This window comes from Pongo pygmaeus, chromosome 11, assembly GCF_028885625.2.
Source record: "Pongo pygmaeus isolate AG05252 chromosome 11, NHGRI_mPonPyg2-v2.0_pri, whole genome shotgun sequence".
NCBI lineage: Eukaryota > Metazoa > Chordata > Mammalia > Primates > Hominidae > Pongo > Pongo pygmaeus.
Genome location: NC_072384.2, coordinates 119,091,307 through 119,109,499, shown reverse-complemented (window position 1 = coordinate 119,109,499; position 18,193 = coordinate 119,091,307). Strand labels below are relative to the sequence as shown.

Below are 18,193 nucleotides of genomic sequence, written 5' to 3'. Positions count from 1 at the left end.
AGTGAGTGAGTGGTCAGAAGTTCTCGAGGGAAGAGATCAGCTGCTTGATACATACAATTGGAATTCCTATATTGTTAAGCAAACTTGTAATATCTCTATCCATATGGAAAATAATATATATGGTCTCCTGCCACACATTTGACACAGCAAATACTCCTTATAGATTAGAGATTTACATGTCAATATAAAGAACATAAGAATACAAGAAGGAAATAGAGAATCTTTTTGAATAATCTTTTTTTTTTTTTTTTTTTTTGAGATGGAGTCTCGCACTGTCGCCTGGGCTGGAGTGCAGTGGCGCAATCTCAGCTCACTGCAACCGCCACCTTCCAGGTTCAAGCAATTCTCCTGCCTCAGCCTCCTGAGTAGCTGGGATTACAGGTGCCCACCACCATGCCCAGCTAATTTTTTGTATTTTTAGTAGAGATGGGTTTTCACTATGTTGGCCAGGCTAGTCTTGAACACCTGACTTCATGATCCACCTGCCTCGGCCTCCCAAAGTGCTGGGATTAGAGGCGTGAACCAACGCGCCTGGCCTGAATAATCTTACTGTGGGAAAGCCTTTAGAAACATGACTCGAAAACTCAGGGTCAGGCTCAGTAGCTCATGCCTGTAATCACAGCACTTTGGGAGGCTGAGGAGGGTGGATCACGTGAGGTCAGGGATTCGAGACCAGCCTGGCTAACATAGTGAAACCTCATCTCTAATAAAATACAAAAATTAGCCAAGTGTGGTGGTGCACGCCTATAATCCCAGCTACTTGGGAGGCTGAGGCAGGAGAATCGCTTGAACCTGGGAGGTGGAGGTTGCAGTGAGCCGAGATCGCACCACTGCACTCCAGCCTGGGCGACAAGAGTGAAACTCTGTCTCAAAAAAAAAAAAAAAAAATCTATCAATAGCTGCTTCTTATGGGAGAGGTTGGGATTATGATAGGAGGGGAGATTTCCCTTTATATTGTTTGTATAGTCCACAACAACTATGAACTACCAGGAAAAAAATCAAGATACTTCCACTGAGAAAAGAAATAATGTAAATTGTTGATTTAAAACTTAGAGAACTATAAATAGAATTCTGTGTTCAATTAGATTTTGTTTAAGTTAAAATTGTCTCCAAGGATCCAAGGACATTAAAGAGCAAGATGGTTCATCCGAGGATAGAAAGAAGGGAACAAAGAGGGGCATAGAGGAAGGAGCCCAGGTGGCGGAATCCGGAAGCCACAGCAGAGCCTGGGCTGGAGGAACAGTGTCCCTACCTCAGGTGAGGGCAGCTGAGTGGGCAGCACCCCATCCAAGGTGGTGCTCAGCAGCTGCTCCCCCAGGATCTCAGTCAGATGGCGGGCCATGGTCTGCTGCTGCTCCCAGCTGCAGTGGGTCTCCAGGGACAAGATGACTGGGTAGTCTGACGTCTGGTGGTGAGGGGAGGGAACGGTGGATTCAGAGTTCTAAAACACTGCAACCTACTTCTTCAAATACCCGCTTCCTAGGCCTCCCTACTTACTCACTCAAATGAGTACCCTGATCGCTAAACTCTTCCAACTCCATTATAGGATTCAGTGAGATCTTGCTGGGTCTGAGGCCCATGCCTGGGACACTGCCCACATCTAAAGACATATTCACATCTTGGGATCCTAAATCTCATACCTGTGCCAAGTCTGACCCAGGCCCCTCTGGGACCTTTGAGTTTTCAGGCTCTTAGTGGGAAGGCCAGGCCACATTCCCTGGTTATGTGTTCATGTTGCACTCTCATGCTTTCCTCCTCCAGATTCCCATTGTCCATCAGCCCTACTCACCACTATTTCTGTGTTTCCTATCCACCTCTTCCAGAAGGGTGATAGAACTTGTTAGAAGTAATTGTTTGTTTGTTTGTTTTGAGATAGAGTTTCACTCTTGTTGCCCAGGCTGGAGTGCGCTGGTGTGATCTCAGCTCACTGCAACCTCTCCCTCCTGGGTTCAAAGGATTCTCCTGCTTCAGCCACCCAAGTAGCTGGGATTACAGGCATGCACTACCACGCCCAGCTAATTTTCTATTTTTAATAGAGACGGGGTTTCTCCATGTTGGTCAGGTTAGTCTCAAACTCCCAACCTCAGGTGATCTACCCGCCTCGGCCTCCCAAAGTGCTGGGATTACAGGCGTGAGCCACCACACCTGGCCTGAAGAAGTAATAGTTTCTAACCATAAGTAATTACCTCCATAACTACTAATTATTAGTAACACGTCCAACACTTATTCATATTCAGCCTTTAGTATCTGCCTGATGCTTTACAGTTAAATCCTCTTTTGATGGAACTTCGCCTGCACTCCTCCACCCTCCCCAGACCCAGAGCCAGTCGTTCTTCCCTCAGACCTTCTGGCCTCACCAGTGTCCCCATCCTGGGGCTACTACCTGGAAGGCATACTGTGCTACTGTGGCCACGACATCTTTGAACAGGATGCGGGAGGTCAGGGTGTGTCCATGGTAAACGACAGGTTCCCCACTAGGTCCATCCCATACATCCACCTCCACGCAGCGGCACCCCCGCTTCAGGGCCCTGAAAGAACCCCATCCCCACCGAGAGACAGGAGAGGTCAATATCTGATCTTCTACCTAACGACTCTCCCCACTCTGGAGAGAACAGCGCTCACCAGCACTTACCCATCCAGACCCCTTCAAGCTACATCTGCATATAGCCTTCTCCATCCATGGGGACACTGCTGCAAGCTCACGCTGATCTCTACCCATACTTCAGCCCACCCGACTCACAGTCCTTCCATAGCAATCCATCACACATTGCCTCATGATGCTTCTGGTGTTCTGGTTTTACTTATTTATTTATATTTACTTTTTTTTTTTGAGACAGGGTCTAAATCTGTCACCCAGGCTAGAGTGCAGTGGTGTGAACATGGCTTACTGCAGCCTTGAGCTCTCAGGCTTAAGCGATCCTCCCACCTCAGCCTCCCGAGTAGCTGGTACTACAAGCACACATCACCATGCCTGGCTAATTTTTGCATTTTTTGTAGAGATGGGCTCTCACTATGTTGCCCAGCCTGGTCTCGAACTCTTGGGCTCAAGCGATCTCCCCGCCTCGGCCTCCCAAAGTGCTGGAATTACAGGCATAAGCCATTGTGTCCAGTGGTGTTCTGGCTTTATATCCCTATACAACACCCTGGTTATTCAAACTGTCAGTAAATTTACACCTTAATTCCTCAGCTAGACTTCCTAAGGTGGAAACTATATGTTCCACTCATCTTTGTATCCCTTGAAGCTACTAGTTCAGTTGCTGGCAATACAAAGATATCTTGACTATTCAATCTAATCCATGATTAGTCACAATAAGATCAGCAACTGCTTATTAGCTATTGACATATGGATTGTCTCTTCACAACAACCCAGACAGAATAGGCACTGTTACCATCCCTGTTTCACAGATGGGGAGACTGAGGTATAGAAGTTAAATACTTAGCCCTAGAGTACCAAGTGAAGGAGCTAGGATATAATTTCAGATGGTCTGACTCCAGAACCTATATTTTTAACTCCTATTCTCTATTGCCTTCCATTTAACAATCTGTTTATTAATTTGTTGAATATAAATCTGTCAGGGCCTCTGAGTTCCAGGAGAGTTTCATAGCTTGTGAAAGAGAAGTTCCATTTACCCATAGGGTTTCATTACCATTCTCCCACCAGTCTTCAATATCTCCTCCAAGTGTCTCTGGTATCCAGGGCTTCTCAGCCCCTAAACCCCCACAACACTGTCCCAATCTGTTAGACACTGACAGCTCCCCTCACTTTTCTACATGGTCCCTCTCATGAGTTGGACCCCTTCTCTACCACCACTGCACCGTATATATCCCTCGACGCTGCTCTGGCCACAAAGCTGGTCCCCCACTAGGTAGGTGTTATGAGAAGAGCAGATGAAGTAGTGGTTCAGGGGTTGAGTCATATCCTGATAGATGGGGAGGCAGGCTGGGTTGAAGATGTCTCCATCCTTAGAGCAGAGGTAGCTGAGGAAGCCATCCATGCTCAGCACATGCCGCAGTTTGCCTGGAGTGTGGACAGGGGAACACTAGGTGAGAAGCTCTGAATGGGAGCATCCCAGCACACCTACAGTCCATCCTTCCTCCCACTCCATCTAGAGCCCTGCCTTTCAGATGGCACCCATTCCCAGTCTTTAGATCCCAAACTTGCCCCACCTAGTGTGTATCATTTCAATCATTCCCACCCTCAAAGAATGTTAAAAGGAATCATTAAGATCATTCAAGGCCGGGCACGGTGCCTCACGCCTGTAATCCCAGTACTTTGGGAGGCCGAGACGGGCAGATCACGAGGTCAGGAGATCGAGAACATCCTGGCTAACATGATGAAACCCCATCTCTACTAAAAATACAAAAAATTAGCTGGGTGTAGTGGCGGGCGCCTGTAGTCCCAGCTAGTCGGAAGGCTGAGGCAGGAGAATGGCATGAACCCGGGAGGCAGAGCTTGCAATGAGCCGAGATCGCGCCACTGCACTCCAGCCTGGGGGACAGAGTGAGACTCCGTCTCAAAAAAAAAAGTTCATTCGAGTCCAGTGCTATCCAGTAGAACTTCCTATGATGAGATAAATGTCTTTTTTTTTTTTTAAACTTTTTTTGGTCTTTTTTAATGCTATAGTACTAAAGAGAAAAACGTTTTATTCTGCAGTGTCATATACAGTAGCCTCTAGCCACATGTGGCTACTGAGCACTTGAAATGTGGCTTGTGTAACTGAAGAACTAAATTTTAAATTTTATTAGATTTTAGTTAATTTAATTTAATTAATTTATTTATTTATTTATTTTTGAGATAGAGTCTCGCTCCGTCTCCCAAGCTGGAGTGCAGTGGCAGGATCTCTGCTCACTGCAAGCTTCGCCTCTCGGGTTCACGTCATTCTCCTGCCTCAGCCTCCCGAGTAGCTGGGACTACAGGCGCCCGCCACTACACCTGGCTCTTTTTTTTTCTTTGTATTTTTAGTAGAGACGGGGTTTCACCACGTTAGCCAGGATGGTCTCGATCTCCCGACCTGGTGATCCGCCTGCCTCGGCCTCCCAAAGTGTAGGGATTACAGGCATGAGCCACCGTGCCCGACCTAGTTAATTTAATTTTAAATAGCCAAATGGAGCTCACAGTTACTATAATGGACAACATCCAAAGGGCTAATTTTATAGATGGGGAAACTGAGGCCCAGAGAGAATCAAAGTCAAAGGCTTAGTGACATGGCCAAGTTACCTGTATTTTCTTCCTTGGGCTGTGTACCTGTGACTAACTATGGCCTGAGGGTTTCTTCTTACTGTCCATGTTCCCATATGATGTTTTGGGGATCATTTGTCAACATCCCCTTAGACTACACTCCCATTGAGAAAAGGGCCCTGTTACTCCTTCCACAGCTCCCTCCAATCTCAGTATGGGCTTTATACAACAACAACAATGACTAACAGTTATCAAGCACTCACTCTATGCCCAGGGCATTCCATGCAGCATCTCACTCATGTTCTCAGTAACATGATGAAGTAGATGTAATATAATCTGCCATGAGAGGTTAGGTAACTTGTTCCAGGTCTCATAATCAGTAACTGTAGAAGCTGGGATTTGAACCCAGGCCACCAGGTGTCAGAGCCATGCCCTGCACCACTGGGCTGTGCAGTCTCACTGAGAATAATGTTGCTACAAGGAGATGTTGCTACAAGGAGGCTCGCCTGGAAGGTGGAACAACATGACTCTCATGGCCAGCTTCCTTGCTCCAGGTTTCACAAGGCCTGGAGATTGTGAAGAAGGACAGGAAGTTGGGCAGGAAGTTTCCTTTTTTTTTTTTTTTTTTTTTGGAGACAGAGTCTCATTCTGTCACCCAGGCTGGATGCAGTAGCAGAATCACAACTCACTGCAGCCTTGACCTCCGGGCTCAAGCAATCCTCTCACCTCAGCCTCTCAAGTAGCTGGGACTACAGCAATGTGCCACCAGGCCTGGTTATTTTTTTATTTTTATTTTTTAGAGATGGGGTCTCACTATGTTGCCCAGGCTGGTCTTGAACTCCTGAACTCAAGCAGTCCTCCTGCCTCACCCTCCCATATTATAGGCATGAGCTACCACACCTGGTGGAAGTTTCATTCTTTTTGTTGGTTGGTTGGTTGGTTGGTTTTTGAGATGGAGTCTCACTCTGTCACCCAGATTGGAGTGCTGTGGTTCGATTTCCACTCACCGCAACCTCCGCCTCCCAGGTTCAAGCGATTCTCCTGCCTCAGGCACCCAAGTAGCTCAAATTACAGGTGCCCACCACCATACCCAGCTAATTTTTATATTTTTATTAGAGAAGGGGTTTCACCGCGTTGGCCAGGCTGGTCTCGAACTCCTGACCTTAAGTGATCTGCCTGCCTCGGCCTCCCAAAGTGCTGGGATTACAGGCATGAGCCATTGTGCCTGGCCAGAAAGTTTCATTCTTGACAGTAATAAATCACTCAGGTAAATTTACAGTTGCCAGATACTTTTCATGTGCATTATTTCATTTGATCAATTATTTTACAAATGAGGAAACTGAGTTAGCTAGGTTAAGTGACTTGCTCATGGCTACTCAGTTAATAAGAAGCACAGTGGAGACCTGAGCCCAGGTTTTTTGACTGATACTACTCTCTGTAGCCAGATAAAATATCTGATTGTCAAGTTCAAGGGAAGGAAACATCAAGAGGGGTGGGGGTCGAAAGAAATGTAACTGATGTTTACTGGATTCTGCACAGGTAACAAAAGATCCTATTTCTTTTTTCTTTCTTTTTTTTTTTTTTTTTGAAACAGAGTCTTGGACTGATGTTTACTGGATTCTGCACAGGTAACAAAAGATCCTATTTCTTTTTTCTTTCTTTCTTTTTTTTTTTTTTTTTTTGAAACAGAGTCTTGGTCTGTCGCCCAGGCTGGAATGCAGTGGTGCGATCTCAGCTCACTGCAACCTCTGTCTCCCAGGTTCAAGCGATTCTCCTGTCTCAGCCTCCCGAGTAACTGGGATTACAGGCTCCTGCCACCATACCCGGCTAATTTTTTGTGTTTTTAGTGGAGATGGGGTTTCACCACGTAGGCCAGGCTGTTCTCGAACTCCTGACCTCAGGTGATCCTCCTGCCTCGGCCTCCCAAAGTGCTGGGATTCCAAGCGTGAGCCACAGTGCCCGGCCTAGAGATTCTATTTCTTAAACTTTTAACTCTCTTCAATTTCATTTTCTGAAATGATTGCTTTACAACCTCCATTCTTTTTTTTCTTTTCTTTTTTTTTGAGACGGAGTCTCACCATGTCACCCAGGCTGGAGTGCAGTGGTGTGATCTCGGCTTACTACAGCCTCCACCTCCCGAGTTCAAGCGATTCCCATGCCTCAGCCTCCTTAAGTAGCTGGAATTACAAGCGTGCACCACCATGCCTGGCTAATTTTTGTATTTTTAGTAGAGACAGAGTTTCACCATGTTGGCCAGGCTGGTCTCGAACTCCTGGCCTCAGGTTATCTGCCCGTCTTGGTCTCCCAAAGTGCTGGGATTACAGGTGTGAGCCACTGCACTCAGCCTACAACCTCTACTCTATTCTGAACACCCAAACAAATCCGAAATAACAGATTGTAATGTTTTCTGTTTGACTCTAAGTTTCATGAGGGCAGTGTCCTTGTCTGATCTAGGCACTAATGTATGTCTGGTGCCTAGCATAGGTCCTGACACATTATAGGAACTCAATAAGCATTCATTGAAGTAGTGAATGAATGAATGAATGAAAGGGAGTAAGAGTTTAGACCCAGAATACCTGGATCACTTGTCCAGCTCTCATTCATCCCATCTCTTATCCTCATTCTCAAGAGAGGCACCGGCTAAGAGTCAGATGACCTGGGTTTGAATCTCAGTTCCTCTCTCATTAGCTGTTGGCTTTGAGCAAGTCATTGAATCTTTCTAAACCTCAGTTTTCCTCTTTTATACAACTGACTTAATAACAGGACCCATTTCAATAGGTAATTGTATTAGAAAAGGTACGTAGATGCCAGGCGCAGTGGCTCATGCCTGTAATCCCAGCACTTTGGGAGGCTGAGGCGGGTGGATCACCTGAGGTTGGGAGTTCGAGACCAGCCTGACCAACATGGTGAAACCCTGTCCTCTACTAAAAATACAAAATTAGCCAGGCGTGGTGGCCCATGCCTATAATCCCAGCTACTCGGGAGGCTGAGGCAGGAGAATTGCTTAAACCCGGGAGGCAGAGGTTGTGGTGGGCCGAGATCGTGCCATTGCACTCCCGCCTGGGCAATAAGAGCAAAACTCTGTCTCAAAAAACAAAAAAAAAAAAATTAAAAGAGAAAGGAAAAGGTACATAGAGATATTAGAGCATTATGGGATATGTAGTAAAGGGCCAATAAAGATTACTGTTGATTTGCAAGGTTGTACTGAGGACTAAATGAAATGAGGAATGTGAAAGTTCGTTGTAAATATTTATTATTAATGTAAATTTCTCACACTCTGAAGGGAATGGAAGGCAGGAAATGAGTCTACTGAAGAGGCAAGAGGAAGAAACTTTGAAGACCAAGAGCATATATTTCAGCTGCACTCATTAAAAGCTAAATAACTGGCCTCCTTATTCCCCCAGCCAGGGGCTAACTGGCTTTCTGGCTCAGGGGCTTAGAGACTCAAGAGAGCCACTTGAATTGAAGACAACTCAGGAAAGGGCAGCGAGCCAGCATTTAAAGGAATAGCAAACAGGAACCATGAAAGAAGAACCAGAGGAAAAGGAATCATTTGCACTAGAGAAGAGGCCAAAGAAAGAGGATCAAGGGTTTTCCGTTTCCAGTGAGGGCAAAGCTGGTATCAGAACTTCCTGAAAGTAAAGGAAACATGAGCATAATGGAGGAATCAGGAGCCATGGAATCTTCTTCCTCCTGAGAGGTCTAGCACCTCAGAGGAAACCCCTGTCTTGTCTGAACAGGGAATGCCTGCCCTCCTTTGGGAGGAGTGGTTAAATGAGATGATTGGGCAGGGGTCAGGATAGGGATAGACTCAACCTTCTCTCGGGCAGATGGCTGCTTGTCTCTGGACCTTGTAATCATGTCCCTCTCCAACCCCTATGTCTGGTGCCTCTCCACCTGATTTCTCTTACCACTGTCTGAAGGTTCATAGTGGTCAATGAGTTCCAGAGCAAGCTCAGAGGTGCAGTCTCTCTCCTTCTGCTCCTCTCGGAGGAAATCCAAAAATTCCAGCAGAGTCAGCTTCTGCCCATCAGCTGAAAAACTTTCAAATAGTTCCTGCACCTCAGCACGTTTAGTCAATGCCTTATAGAACTGTACGAATTCTTCTCCTTCCAGGGTTCCAGACTGGGACGTGTCTGCTGCCTGCAAGAGAGGGTTTAGGGGAGAGTGAATGAAACTTTTAATGGGAAATGTTATCTTTATCTTTTAATTAAAAAAATTTTTTTTTAATTTTTCTGGGCACATAGTAGGTGTATATATACGGTAAATTAGACGTTTTGATATAGGCATGCAATGTGAAATAAGCACATCATGGAGAATGGGAAATGTTATGACCTTGACTTGCACTGTAAAAGCAATTTTACAGACAGATAGATCCAAACATGCTTCCATAAAACTCCCATGGAACTCCTAACATTTAGTGTTCATAGAATAAATCACTTCAGCAAGTAAGAAGCAAAATTTTAGCCATACCATTTGCTACTAGAGAAAATTTTCAACTAGAAAGAATTAAATCTCCCAAAGGCCCCTAAAAGGTCAGAAGATCCCTCCTCCTATTTACTCACATTCCAGCTGGGGTTTTCCATTGTTCTAGGCACCTGTGAAATTCTGGCCATGGACAGAGAGGTCCTTGAGGTCCAACATAATAACATATTGTTATTTACCTTTCATAGAATTACGACTTTTCTTTTTCTTTTTTTTTTTTTTTTTTTTTTTTTGAGACGGAGTCTCGCTCTGTCACCCAGGCTGGAGTGCAGTGGCATGATCTGGGCTCACTGCAAGCTCTGCCCCCCGCCGGGTTCACGCCATTCTCCTGCCTCAGCCTCCCTAGTAGCTGGGACTACAGGCGCCCACAACCACACCCGGCTAATTTTTTGTATTTTTAGTAGAGACGGGGGTTTCACTGTGTTAACCAGGATGGACTCGATCTCCTGACTTGGTCATCCACCTGCCTCGGCCTCTCAGAGTGCTGGGATTACAGGCGCGAGCCACTGCGCCCGGCCGAATTATGACTTTTCAACAAGACTGAAAGGCAAGAATCAGCCCCTATACTTCCCATTGAGCCAGGGCATTGAGCCTAGCACTTAGGGCACATAGCAGAGATTTAACAATTGAGTGTTGTGGACTAGGGTCAGAGGACTTCTGGCCAAATGAAAATGTGGCCTGGTTGGTTGCTGGAAATCCTTCCCCACAGACTCACCTGAAAAAGACTGAAGGCATATTCTTGGTCCATCTCCACATTCATTAGGTGCAATAACCGCTGAACTTCTTGGAAACTCATCTTACCATCCTGATTTTTGTCTCCACGTTGAAACCAGTCACTCAGCCATCCAGGTATGAGTCAAGGCAAAAGCACTAATGTACCTGTTTGTGTATGCAGTTGTGTGTGCACCTTCGTCCACTGACATCTCTCCCCTCTCTTTCCTGACAGTCTCTCTCCCCAGTTCCAATCCATTCTCCACACAGCTTCTAGAATAATCTCTCTAGAGCATCAATCTATCTTGTCACTGTATGGCCCAGGCACCTGCAGGGACCTCCCTGTTGCCTGCAGAAAGAAATCTATATTCTGGCCAGACACGATGGCTCATGCCTATAAACCCAACACTTTGGAAGGCCAAGGTGGGTGGATCACATGAGGTCAGGAGTTTTGAGACCAGCCTGGCCAACATGGTGAAATCCCATCCCTACTAAAAATACAAAAAAATTATCTGGGTGTGGTGGCACACACCTGTCGTTCCAGCTACTAGGGAGGCTGAGACATGAGAATCGCTTGAATCAAGGAGGCAGAGGTTGCATGGAGCCGAGATCGCACCACTGCATTCCAGCCTGGGTGATGGAGTGAGATTCTGTCTCAAAACAAAACAAGTCCATATTCCTTTAGCTTTTTTTTTTTTTTTTTTTTTGAGACAGAGTCTCGCTCCGTCACCTAGGCTGGAGTGCACTAGGGAAATCTTGGCTCACTGCAACTGCCATCTCCTGGGTCCAAGAGATTCTCCTGCCTCAGCCTCCTGAGTAGTTGAGATTATAGGCACCCACCACCACACCCGGCTGTTTTTTGTTTGTTCGTTTGTATGTTTGTTTTAGACAGAGTCTTGCTCTGTTGCCCAGGCTGAAGTGAAGTGGTGCAATCATGGCTCACTACAGCCTCAACCTCCCAGACCAAAGTGATCCTCCCACCTCAGCCTCTCAAGTAGCTGGGACTACAGGTGTGCACCACCACACCTGGCTACTTTATTTATTTATGTATGTATTATAAATAAATAAAAATTATTTTATAATTAAAGAAAAAAAATTTTTTTGGAGATGGAGTCTCACTCTGTCGACCAGGCTAGAGTGCAGTGGCACCATCTCAGCTCCCTGCAACCTTTTCCGGTTCAAGTGATTCTCGTGCCTCAGCCTCCCGAGTAGCTGGGATTGCAGACACGTGTCGCCACGCCCAGCTAATTTTTTTGTATTTTTTGTAGAGGTGGGGTTTCACTGTGTTGGCCAGGCTGGTGTCGAACTCCTGGCCTCAGGTGATCCACCAGCCTCAGCTTCTAAAAGTGCTGGGATTAATTACAGGTGTGAGCTACTGCACCTGGCCACACCTGGCTAATTTAATTTTTTAAAGTTTATTTTATGAGCCAGGTGCAGTGGCTCACACCTGTAATCCCAGCACTTTGGGAGGCTGAGGCGGACGGATCACTTGAGCCCAGGAGTTAGAGACTAGCCTGAGCAATGTGGCAAAATCCCATCTCTACAAAACAAAACAAAAAATTAGCCAGGTGCGGTGGCACATACCTGTAATCCCAGCTGCTCAGGAAGCTGAGGTGGGAGGATTGCTTGAGCCCAGGCTGTCACGGCTGCAGTGAGCCAAGATCGTGCCACTGCACTCCAGCTTGGGTGACAGAGTGAGACCCTGTTTCAAATAAAAAATAAAATTTATTTTATGGTGCTCTACACATTCAGAGAAACTTCTCTAGTAATGAACTATAGAAATTATCCCTGAAAGTGTAGTCTTCCAGTTAACTTCTTAATTTTTTGTAGAGACACAGTCTTCCCTATGTTGCCTAGGTTAAGCAACATAGTGATCTGCCTGCCTCAAGTGATCTCCCTGCCTCAGCCTCCGAAAGTGCTGGGATTACAGGCCAAACAAAAAATTATTTACACAGCTCCATCCTCTTCACTAACTGAAGCAATATGTGAGTCTCATTAATCTTTGTACCCCTGGCCGGGTGTGGTGGCTCATGCCTGTAATCCCAGCACTTTGGGGGGCTGAGGTGGGTGGATCACGAGGTCCAGAGTGTGAGATCAGCCTGGCCAAGATGGTGAAACCCCGTCTCTACAAAAAAATACAAAAATTAGCTGGGTGTGGTGGCACGTGCCTGTAGTCCCAGCTACTCAGGAGGCTGAGGCAGGAGAATCGCTGGAACCTGGGAGGCAGAGGTTGCAGTGAGCTGAGATTGTGCCACTGCACTCCAGCCTGGGTGACAGAGCAAGACTCCATACAAAAAAAAAATATATATATATATATATATGTGCGTGTGTGTGTGTGTGTGTGTGTACCCCTATAGTCTGGCATAGTGCCTGATACATTCTGCTTAATAGATTGTGAATTAATGAATAAATGAATGAAATGGTAAACAATCCAGGAAACTTGGAGTGAGTCTGTATCACTGAGCCTTCTAAGAGGTTGCTTCCCACCTGTATGCTGGTTAATGCCACTGGGATCTTCTGTGCAGCTCTTAGGAGCAGCATCTTGTTTGCTCCTCTGCCTCTCACTCCCTCTTCCTCCAATCCTGGGGATCCTGATTCATGCCTGGCTATGTCATCCCTGGCATCCATTCCTCCCTCAGTATTCTGAGTCTCACATTGGCCTGAGCTGCCCCTGCCCATACCATCTGGACCCTTGGTCCTCCCTAGCCCTGCACCCCTTCTCACCTTTCCTAAACCTGTTGTATCTGGCTCCTTCAGGGACAGAGTGATCCCTCACCCCCGCCCTGACTCCATCCTGCCGATACTGGTCCAGGCGCTCCTGATGGTCCATGCTGGTGACAAGATCCACCAACAGCTGGAGCCCTCGCATCCACATCTGGGCCTCCTCAACACTGTTGGCCACCAGGTCCAGGTTGGAGCGGCGGCCATGGAAGACAACGGTGAAGCCCTGCTCCAGGGGGAGCTCCTCTGCCAGGCTACGCAGCAACTCGGAATCATGGCCATCACGTATTGTGTCCACATCAGAGATTGAGACTGCCAGAGAAGAAGCAGGTGGAGGCATTAAGGAAGGGAGTCCAACAAATAGCAGGGGCTAAGAGTGAAGGACCTGCACCCCCTTCTCCATGCCACCATAGAAAAGAACCCCAGCCTCTGCAGGCTGAATCCCAAAAAGCACTAGTACAGAGAGATGCAGACCCCAGGGATTCAGAAGTCCACATGAATCACTGATGTTTTCAAAGGCAGCATGGCAAACGGCCTGTGCTGGAAGTGGCAAGACATGGCTTCCAGCCACAAGCTGGCAGTATGACACAAACCAAAATGACTTAACTCCTCAGTGTCCTCATCTGATATAATGGATAGTCCCCTTTCATAGGCAGCCCCAATGGTGATCACAGGAGGACTGGTGGGGATGACAAATGGAAATACATTTGAAAGGAAGAAGCAGTTATACTAAAGCATTATATGCCCAAGTCCAGTTTTCTCATTCCAGGTTTTTTGTTTGTTTGTTTGTTTGTTTTTTGAGATGGAGTCTCGCTCTGTTGCCCAGGCTGGAGTGCAGTGGCGCGATCTCGGCTCACTGCAAGCTCCGCCTCCCGGGTTCACGCCATTCTCCTGCCTCAGCCACCTGAGTAGCTGGGACTACAGGTGCCTACCACCACGCCCGGCTAATTTTCTGTATTTTTTTAGTAGAGATGGGGTTTCACTGTGTTAGCCAGATGGTCTCGATCTCCTGACCTCGTGATCCACCCGCCTAGGCCTCCCAAAGTGCTGGGATTACAGGCGTGAGCCACTGCGCCTGGCCCCCATTCCAGGTTTGAGGGCTTCCTCTTTCCAGATGTCTACGAGGGAACCAGAGAAATTCTTTCACCCTCTTACCTCAGCTGGGGGCGGTACAGATTGTAAGCAATTTGTCTCTACAACAGACTCTCTTAGATGTGTCCTGTGATCAAATTATGTCTCGTTATCATAAAGAGTTTGGCCAATAAGTGCACACTGTTATGATTTTTTTTTTGTTTTATTTTGTTTTTTGAGACCGAGTTTTGCTCTTGTCACCCAGGCTGGAGTGCAATGGCACAATCTCGGCTCACTGTAACCTCTGCCTTCCAGGTTCAAGCGATTCTCCTGCCTCAGCCTTCCGAGTAGCTGGGACTACAGGTGCGCGCCACCAAGCCCGGCTAAGTTTTGTATTTTTAGTAGAGATGGGGTTTCACCATGTTGGCCAGGCTGGTCTCAAACTCCTGACCTCAAGTGATCTGCCTGCCTCGGCCTCCCAAAGTGCTGGGATTACAGGCATGATCCACCGCACCCAGCCACATTTTTTGTATTTAAAAATATTTATCATAGGCCGGGTGCAGTGGCTCACGCCTGTAATCCCAGCTCTTTGGGAGGCTGAGGCAGGCGGATCATGGGGTCAGGAGATCGAGACCATCCTGGCTAACACAGTGAAACCCTGCCTCTACTAAAAATGCGAAAAAATTAGCCGGGCATGGTGGCGGGTGCCTGTAGTCCCAGCTACTCAGAAGGCTGAGGCAAGAGAATGGCGTGAACCCAGGAGGTGGAGCTTGCAGGGAGCTGAGATTACGCCACTGCACTCCAGCCTGGGCAACAGAGCGAGACTCTGTCTCAAAAAATATATATATATATTTATCATAATGGCTAACATTGATTAAATGCATTGTGGTTTTACATCCCATGCTAAGTGTTTTACATGTTAACTCTTTGAGTCCTTGTAACCTACTAAGCAGGTACTGTTTAATCCCTACTTTACAGATGAGGAAACTGAAGCTTGATGGATGGATGGATGGATGTATGTATGGATGTATGTATGTATGTATGTATGTATTTTTTTAGAGACAGGGTCTCACTCACCCAGGTAGAGTGCAGTGGTGTGATCACAGCTCACTGAAGTCTCAACCTCCTGGGCTCAAGTGATCCTCCCATCTTAGCCTCTCAAATAGCTGAGACCACAGGCGTATAGCACCACACCCAGCTAATTTTTTATTTTTATTTTTTATAGAGACAGGATCTCCCTATGTTGTCCAGGCTGGTCTTGAACTTCTGGTCTCGAACTTCTGGTCTCAAGCAATTCTCCTGCCCCAACCTCCCAAATTGCTGGGATTACAGGCATTGAGCCACCATGCCCAGCCATAGCTTAACTACTTGATTTTCCACAGCTACTCAGTTAGAAAGTGGCAGAGCCAGGGCTTTAATTCAGGCAGGCTGATGCCCAAGATCATGGTCTTATTATAATAACAACAAGATGTAACCAATGATTTATTACATCTTACTATGTTCCAGGACTCTTCTAAGCCTTTTATATACAATAACTAATTTAATCCTCATAACAGCCTTATGAGGCAAGTACTGTTATGATCTCCTTTTACAGGCTCAGATACAGCCACAGTTAGGACAGCACAAACACACACTATCATAGGACTTTGGTCCCTCCCCTGCCAGGCTCCTCAGGCCTCTATCCACCCGTGTATCCACCCCCCGCTATCCAGGTCACTCACAGCTGGGCTTGGCACTGCCCCTGGCCTGCCGTGCATGCCAGACTGTCATGCCGTCATTCTGAAGTCTGAAGTATCTTAGCTTCTTCCAGCTTTTGGACCTCACCTTCCGCATCGGCATGCCTTCCTGCATCAGCAGCAAGTCCTGATCAGTGGTCAGCTCTAGGTCAGGAAAAGCAGGGGTTAGGTAGCCAGCAGAGAGGGTAGCAGGCCCAGGGAGTGCTCTGGAACAGGGGTCCAGCCTCCTTCCCTTCCCTGAGCTGTACACTAAGGCCTCTTCCCCTGCAGGGGCCCCGGCACTCACGGTCTTGCAGCAGGGATGCCATCACCCACCGTTCCACCAGCTGGCACCAGATCACCTAAAGGAGCAAGGAAGAGCAAAGGGCTCTGGGTGAATCTTGAAGATAGTCTGTAGCTGATTTTTGCTTCTAATTTTGAGTTTAGTGACTCTGACACTTTAGATAGGTTTAGAAACCTGCCTCAAATCACATAAGGATCAGAATTTAAGCCAAGATATGTCTGATCTCAGAGCCTCCGCTATTTCCCATGGCTATCTTCAGAGAAGGCTAAACCAAAGATTCTGCCAAGCACCCCCTTCCTACCCAATAACCCACAGTCTACTAGTGCCACATTTTGCTCACTCTCCACCCTCTCATTATTAGGAACTAACATCTTGCTGGATGTCCCTTTCAGAAACTAGAATCTCTTCACACCCTAGCCTTCTAATTTCCAGGTGGAATCCTTTCAGCTTCCCTATTCTGGGAGTCCTCTCTATCTATGCTCCCACATAGACTGTCCAGCTCCTGAGGGGCTAGCGCAGACTTTCTTTTTCTTTTCTTTTTTTTTTTTTTTTTTTTTTTTTGATACGGAGTGTCGCTCTGTCACCCAGGCTGGAGTGCAGTGGTGCGATCTCAGCTCACTGCAACTCCCAGTTCAAGCAATTCTCCTGCCTCCGCCTCCCGAGTAGCTGGGACTACAGGCATGTGCCACCACACCCGGCTAATTTTTTGTATTTTTAGTAGAGACGGGTTTTCACTGTGTTAGCCAGGATGGTCTCGATCTCCTGACCTCGTGATCCACCCACCTCGGCCTCCCAAAGTGCTGGGATTACAGGCTTGAGCCACTGCACCCGGCCAGACTTTCTTTTTCTCTTCGACAGTACTTAGTTGTCTTCTTCTACCTTCACATGGTAAAGCATATTTTATACTTTTCCTTTACAGTTATTCTCACAGTTTTAATGGACCAAATAAGTTACACAAGTCTCAGAACTACATTTTCAAATTTTCTCTACCTACCAAAAAAGGGTACCTCTTTTAAGATATATGCTGTTGGCCGGGTGCGGTGGCTCACACCTGTAATTCCAGCAATTTGGGAGGCCTCTGGATCACCAGAGGTCAGGAGTTTGAGACCTGCCTGGCCAACATGGCAAAACCCCATCTCTACTAGAAATACAAAAACATTAGCTGGGCATGGTGGCAGGCATCTGTAATCCCAGCTACTTGGGAGGCTAAGGCAGGAGAATCGCTTGAACCTGGGTGGCAGAGGTTGGCAGTGAGCCAAGATCGTGCCATGCACTCCAGCCTGGGCAACACAGCGAGACTCTGTCTCAATAAAAAGAAGAAAAAGGCTGGGCATGGTGGCTCACGCCTGTAATCCCAGCACTTTGGGAGGCCGAGGCGGGTGGATCACGAGGTCAGGAGAGTGAGACCATCCTGGCTAACACAGTGAAACCCCGTCTCTACTAAAAAAATACAAAAGGCCGGGCGTGGTGGCTCAAGCCTGTAATCCCAGCACTTTGAGAGGCCAAGGCGGGCGGATCATGAGGTCAGAAGTTCAAGACCAGCCTGGCCAACATAGTGAAACCCCGTCTCTACTAAAAATACAAAAAATTAGCCAGGTGTGGGGGTGTGCGCCTATAATCCCAGCTACTCAGGAGGCTGAGGCAGGAGAATCGTGTGAACCCGAGAGGCAGAGGTTGCAGTGAGCCAAGATATACACCATTTTTGTATATATATATACAAAAAATTAGCCGGGTGTGGTGGCGGGCGCCTGTAGTCCCAGCTACTCAGGAGGCTGAGGCAGGAGAATGGCATGAACCTGGGAGGCGGAGCTTGCAGTGAGCCGAGATAGCACCACTGCACTCCAGCCTGGGCAACAGAGCGAGAGCAAGACTCCGTCTCAAAAAAAAAAAAAAAAAGAAGAAGAAGAAGAAGAAAAGATATATGCTGTGAAATATAGGACCTGGTTAAGTTGTCCTAGCAGCTGACAACAAACTTCCCTTGAAAAGGACTAGAAAATTTCATATGTG

At 47.0% G+C, this 18,193-nt stretch overlaps 1 protein-coding gene and 1 pseudogene across 5 annotated transcripts in view; both read right to left on the bottom strand.

The window, feature by feature from the left end:
* Positions 1-18,193, bottom strand: part of PLCD4 (phospholipase C delta 4) — a 29,908-nt gene that overhangs the window by 5,221 nt on the left and 6,494 nt on the right. For all 5 annotated transcript variants that reach the window (XM_063647982.1, XM_063647983.1, XM_063647984.1 and 2 more), the window contains 8 exons: positions 16,190-16,244; positions 15,889-16,047; positions 13,180-13,408; positions 10,380-10,509; positions 9,091-9,322; positions 3,817-4,018; positions 2,384-2,528; positions 1,253-1,405 (listed from right to left, as the gene is read on the bottom strand). In XM_063647982.1, the coding sequence (XP_063504052.1) occupies positions 1,253-1,405; positions 2,384-2,528; positions 3,817-4,018; positions 9,091-9,322; positions 10,380-10,509; positions 13,180-13,408; positions 15,889-16,047; positions 16,190-16,211 (1,272 nt within the window). In that variant the 5' untranslated portion in view covers positions 16,212-16,244. The remainder of the gene's footprint in view (positions 1-1,252; positions 1,406-2,383; positions 2,529-3,816; positions 4,019-9,090; positions 9,323-10,379; positions 10,510-13,179; positions 13,409-15,888; positions 16,048-16,189; positions 16,245-18,193) is intronic.
* Positions 12,093-12,179, bottom strand: LOC129032339 (small nucleolar RNA U3; annotated as a pseudogene).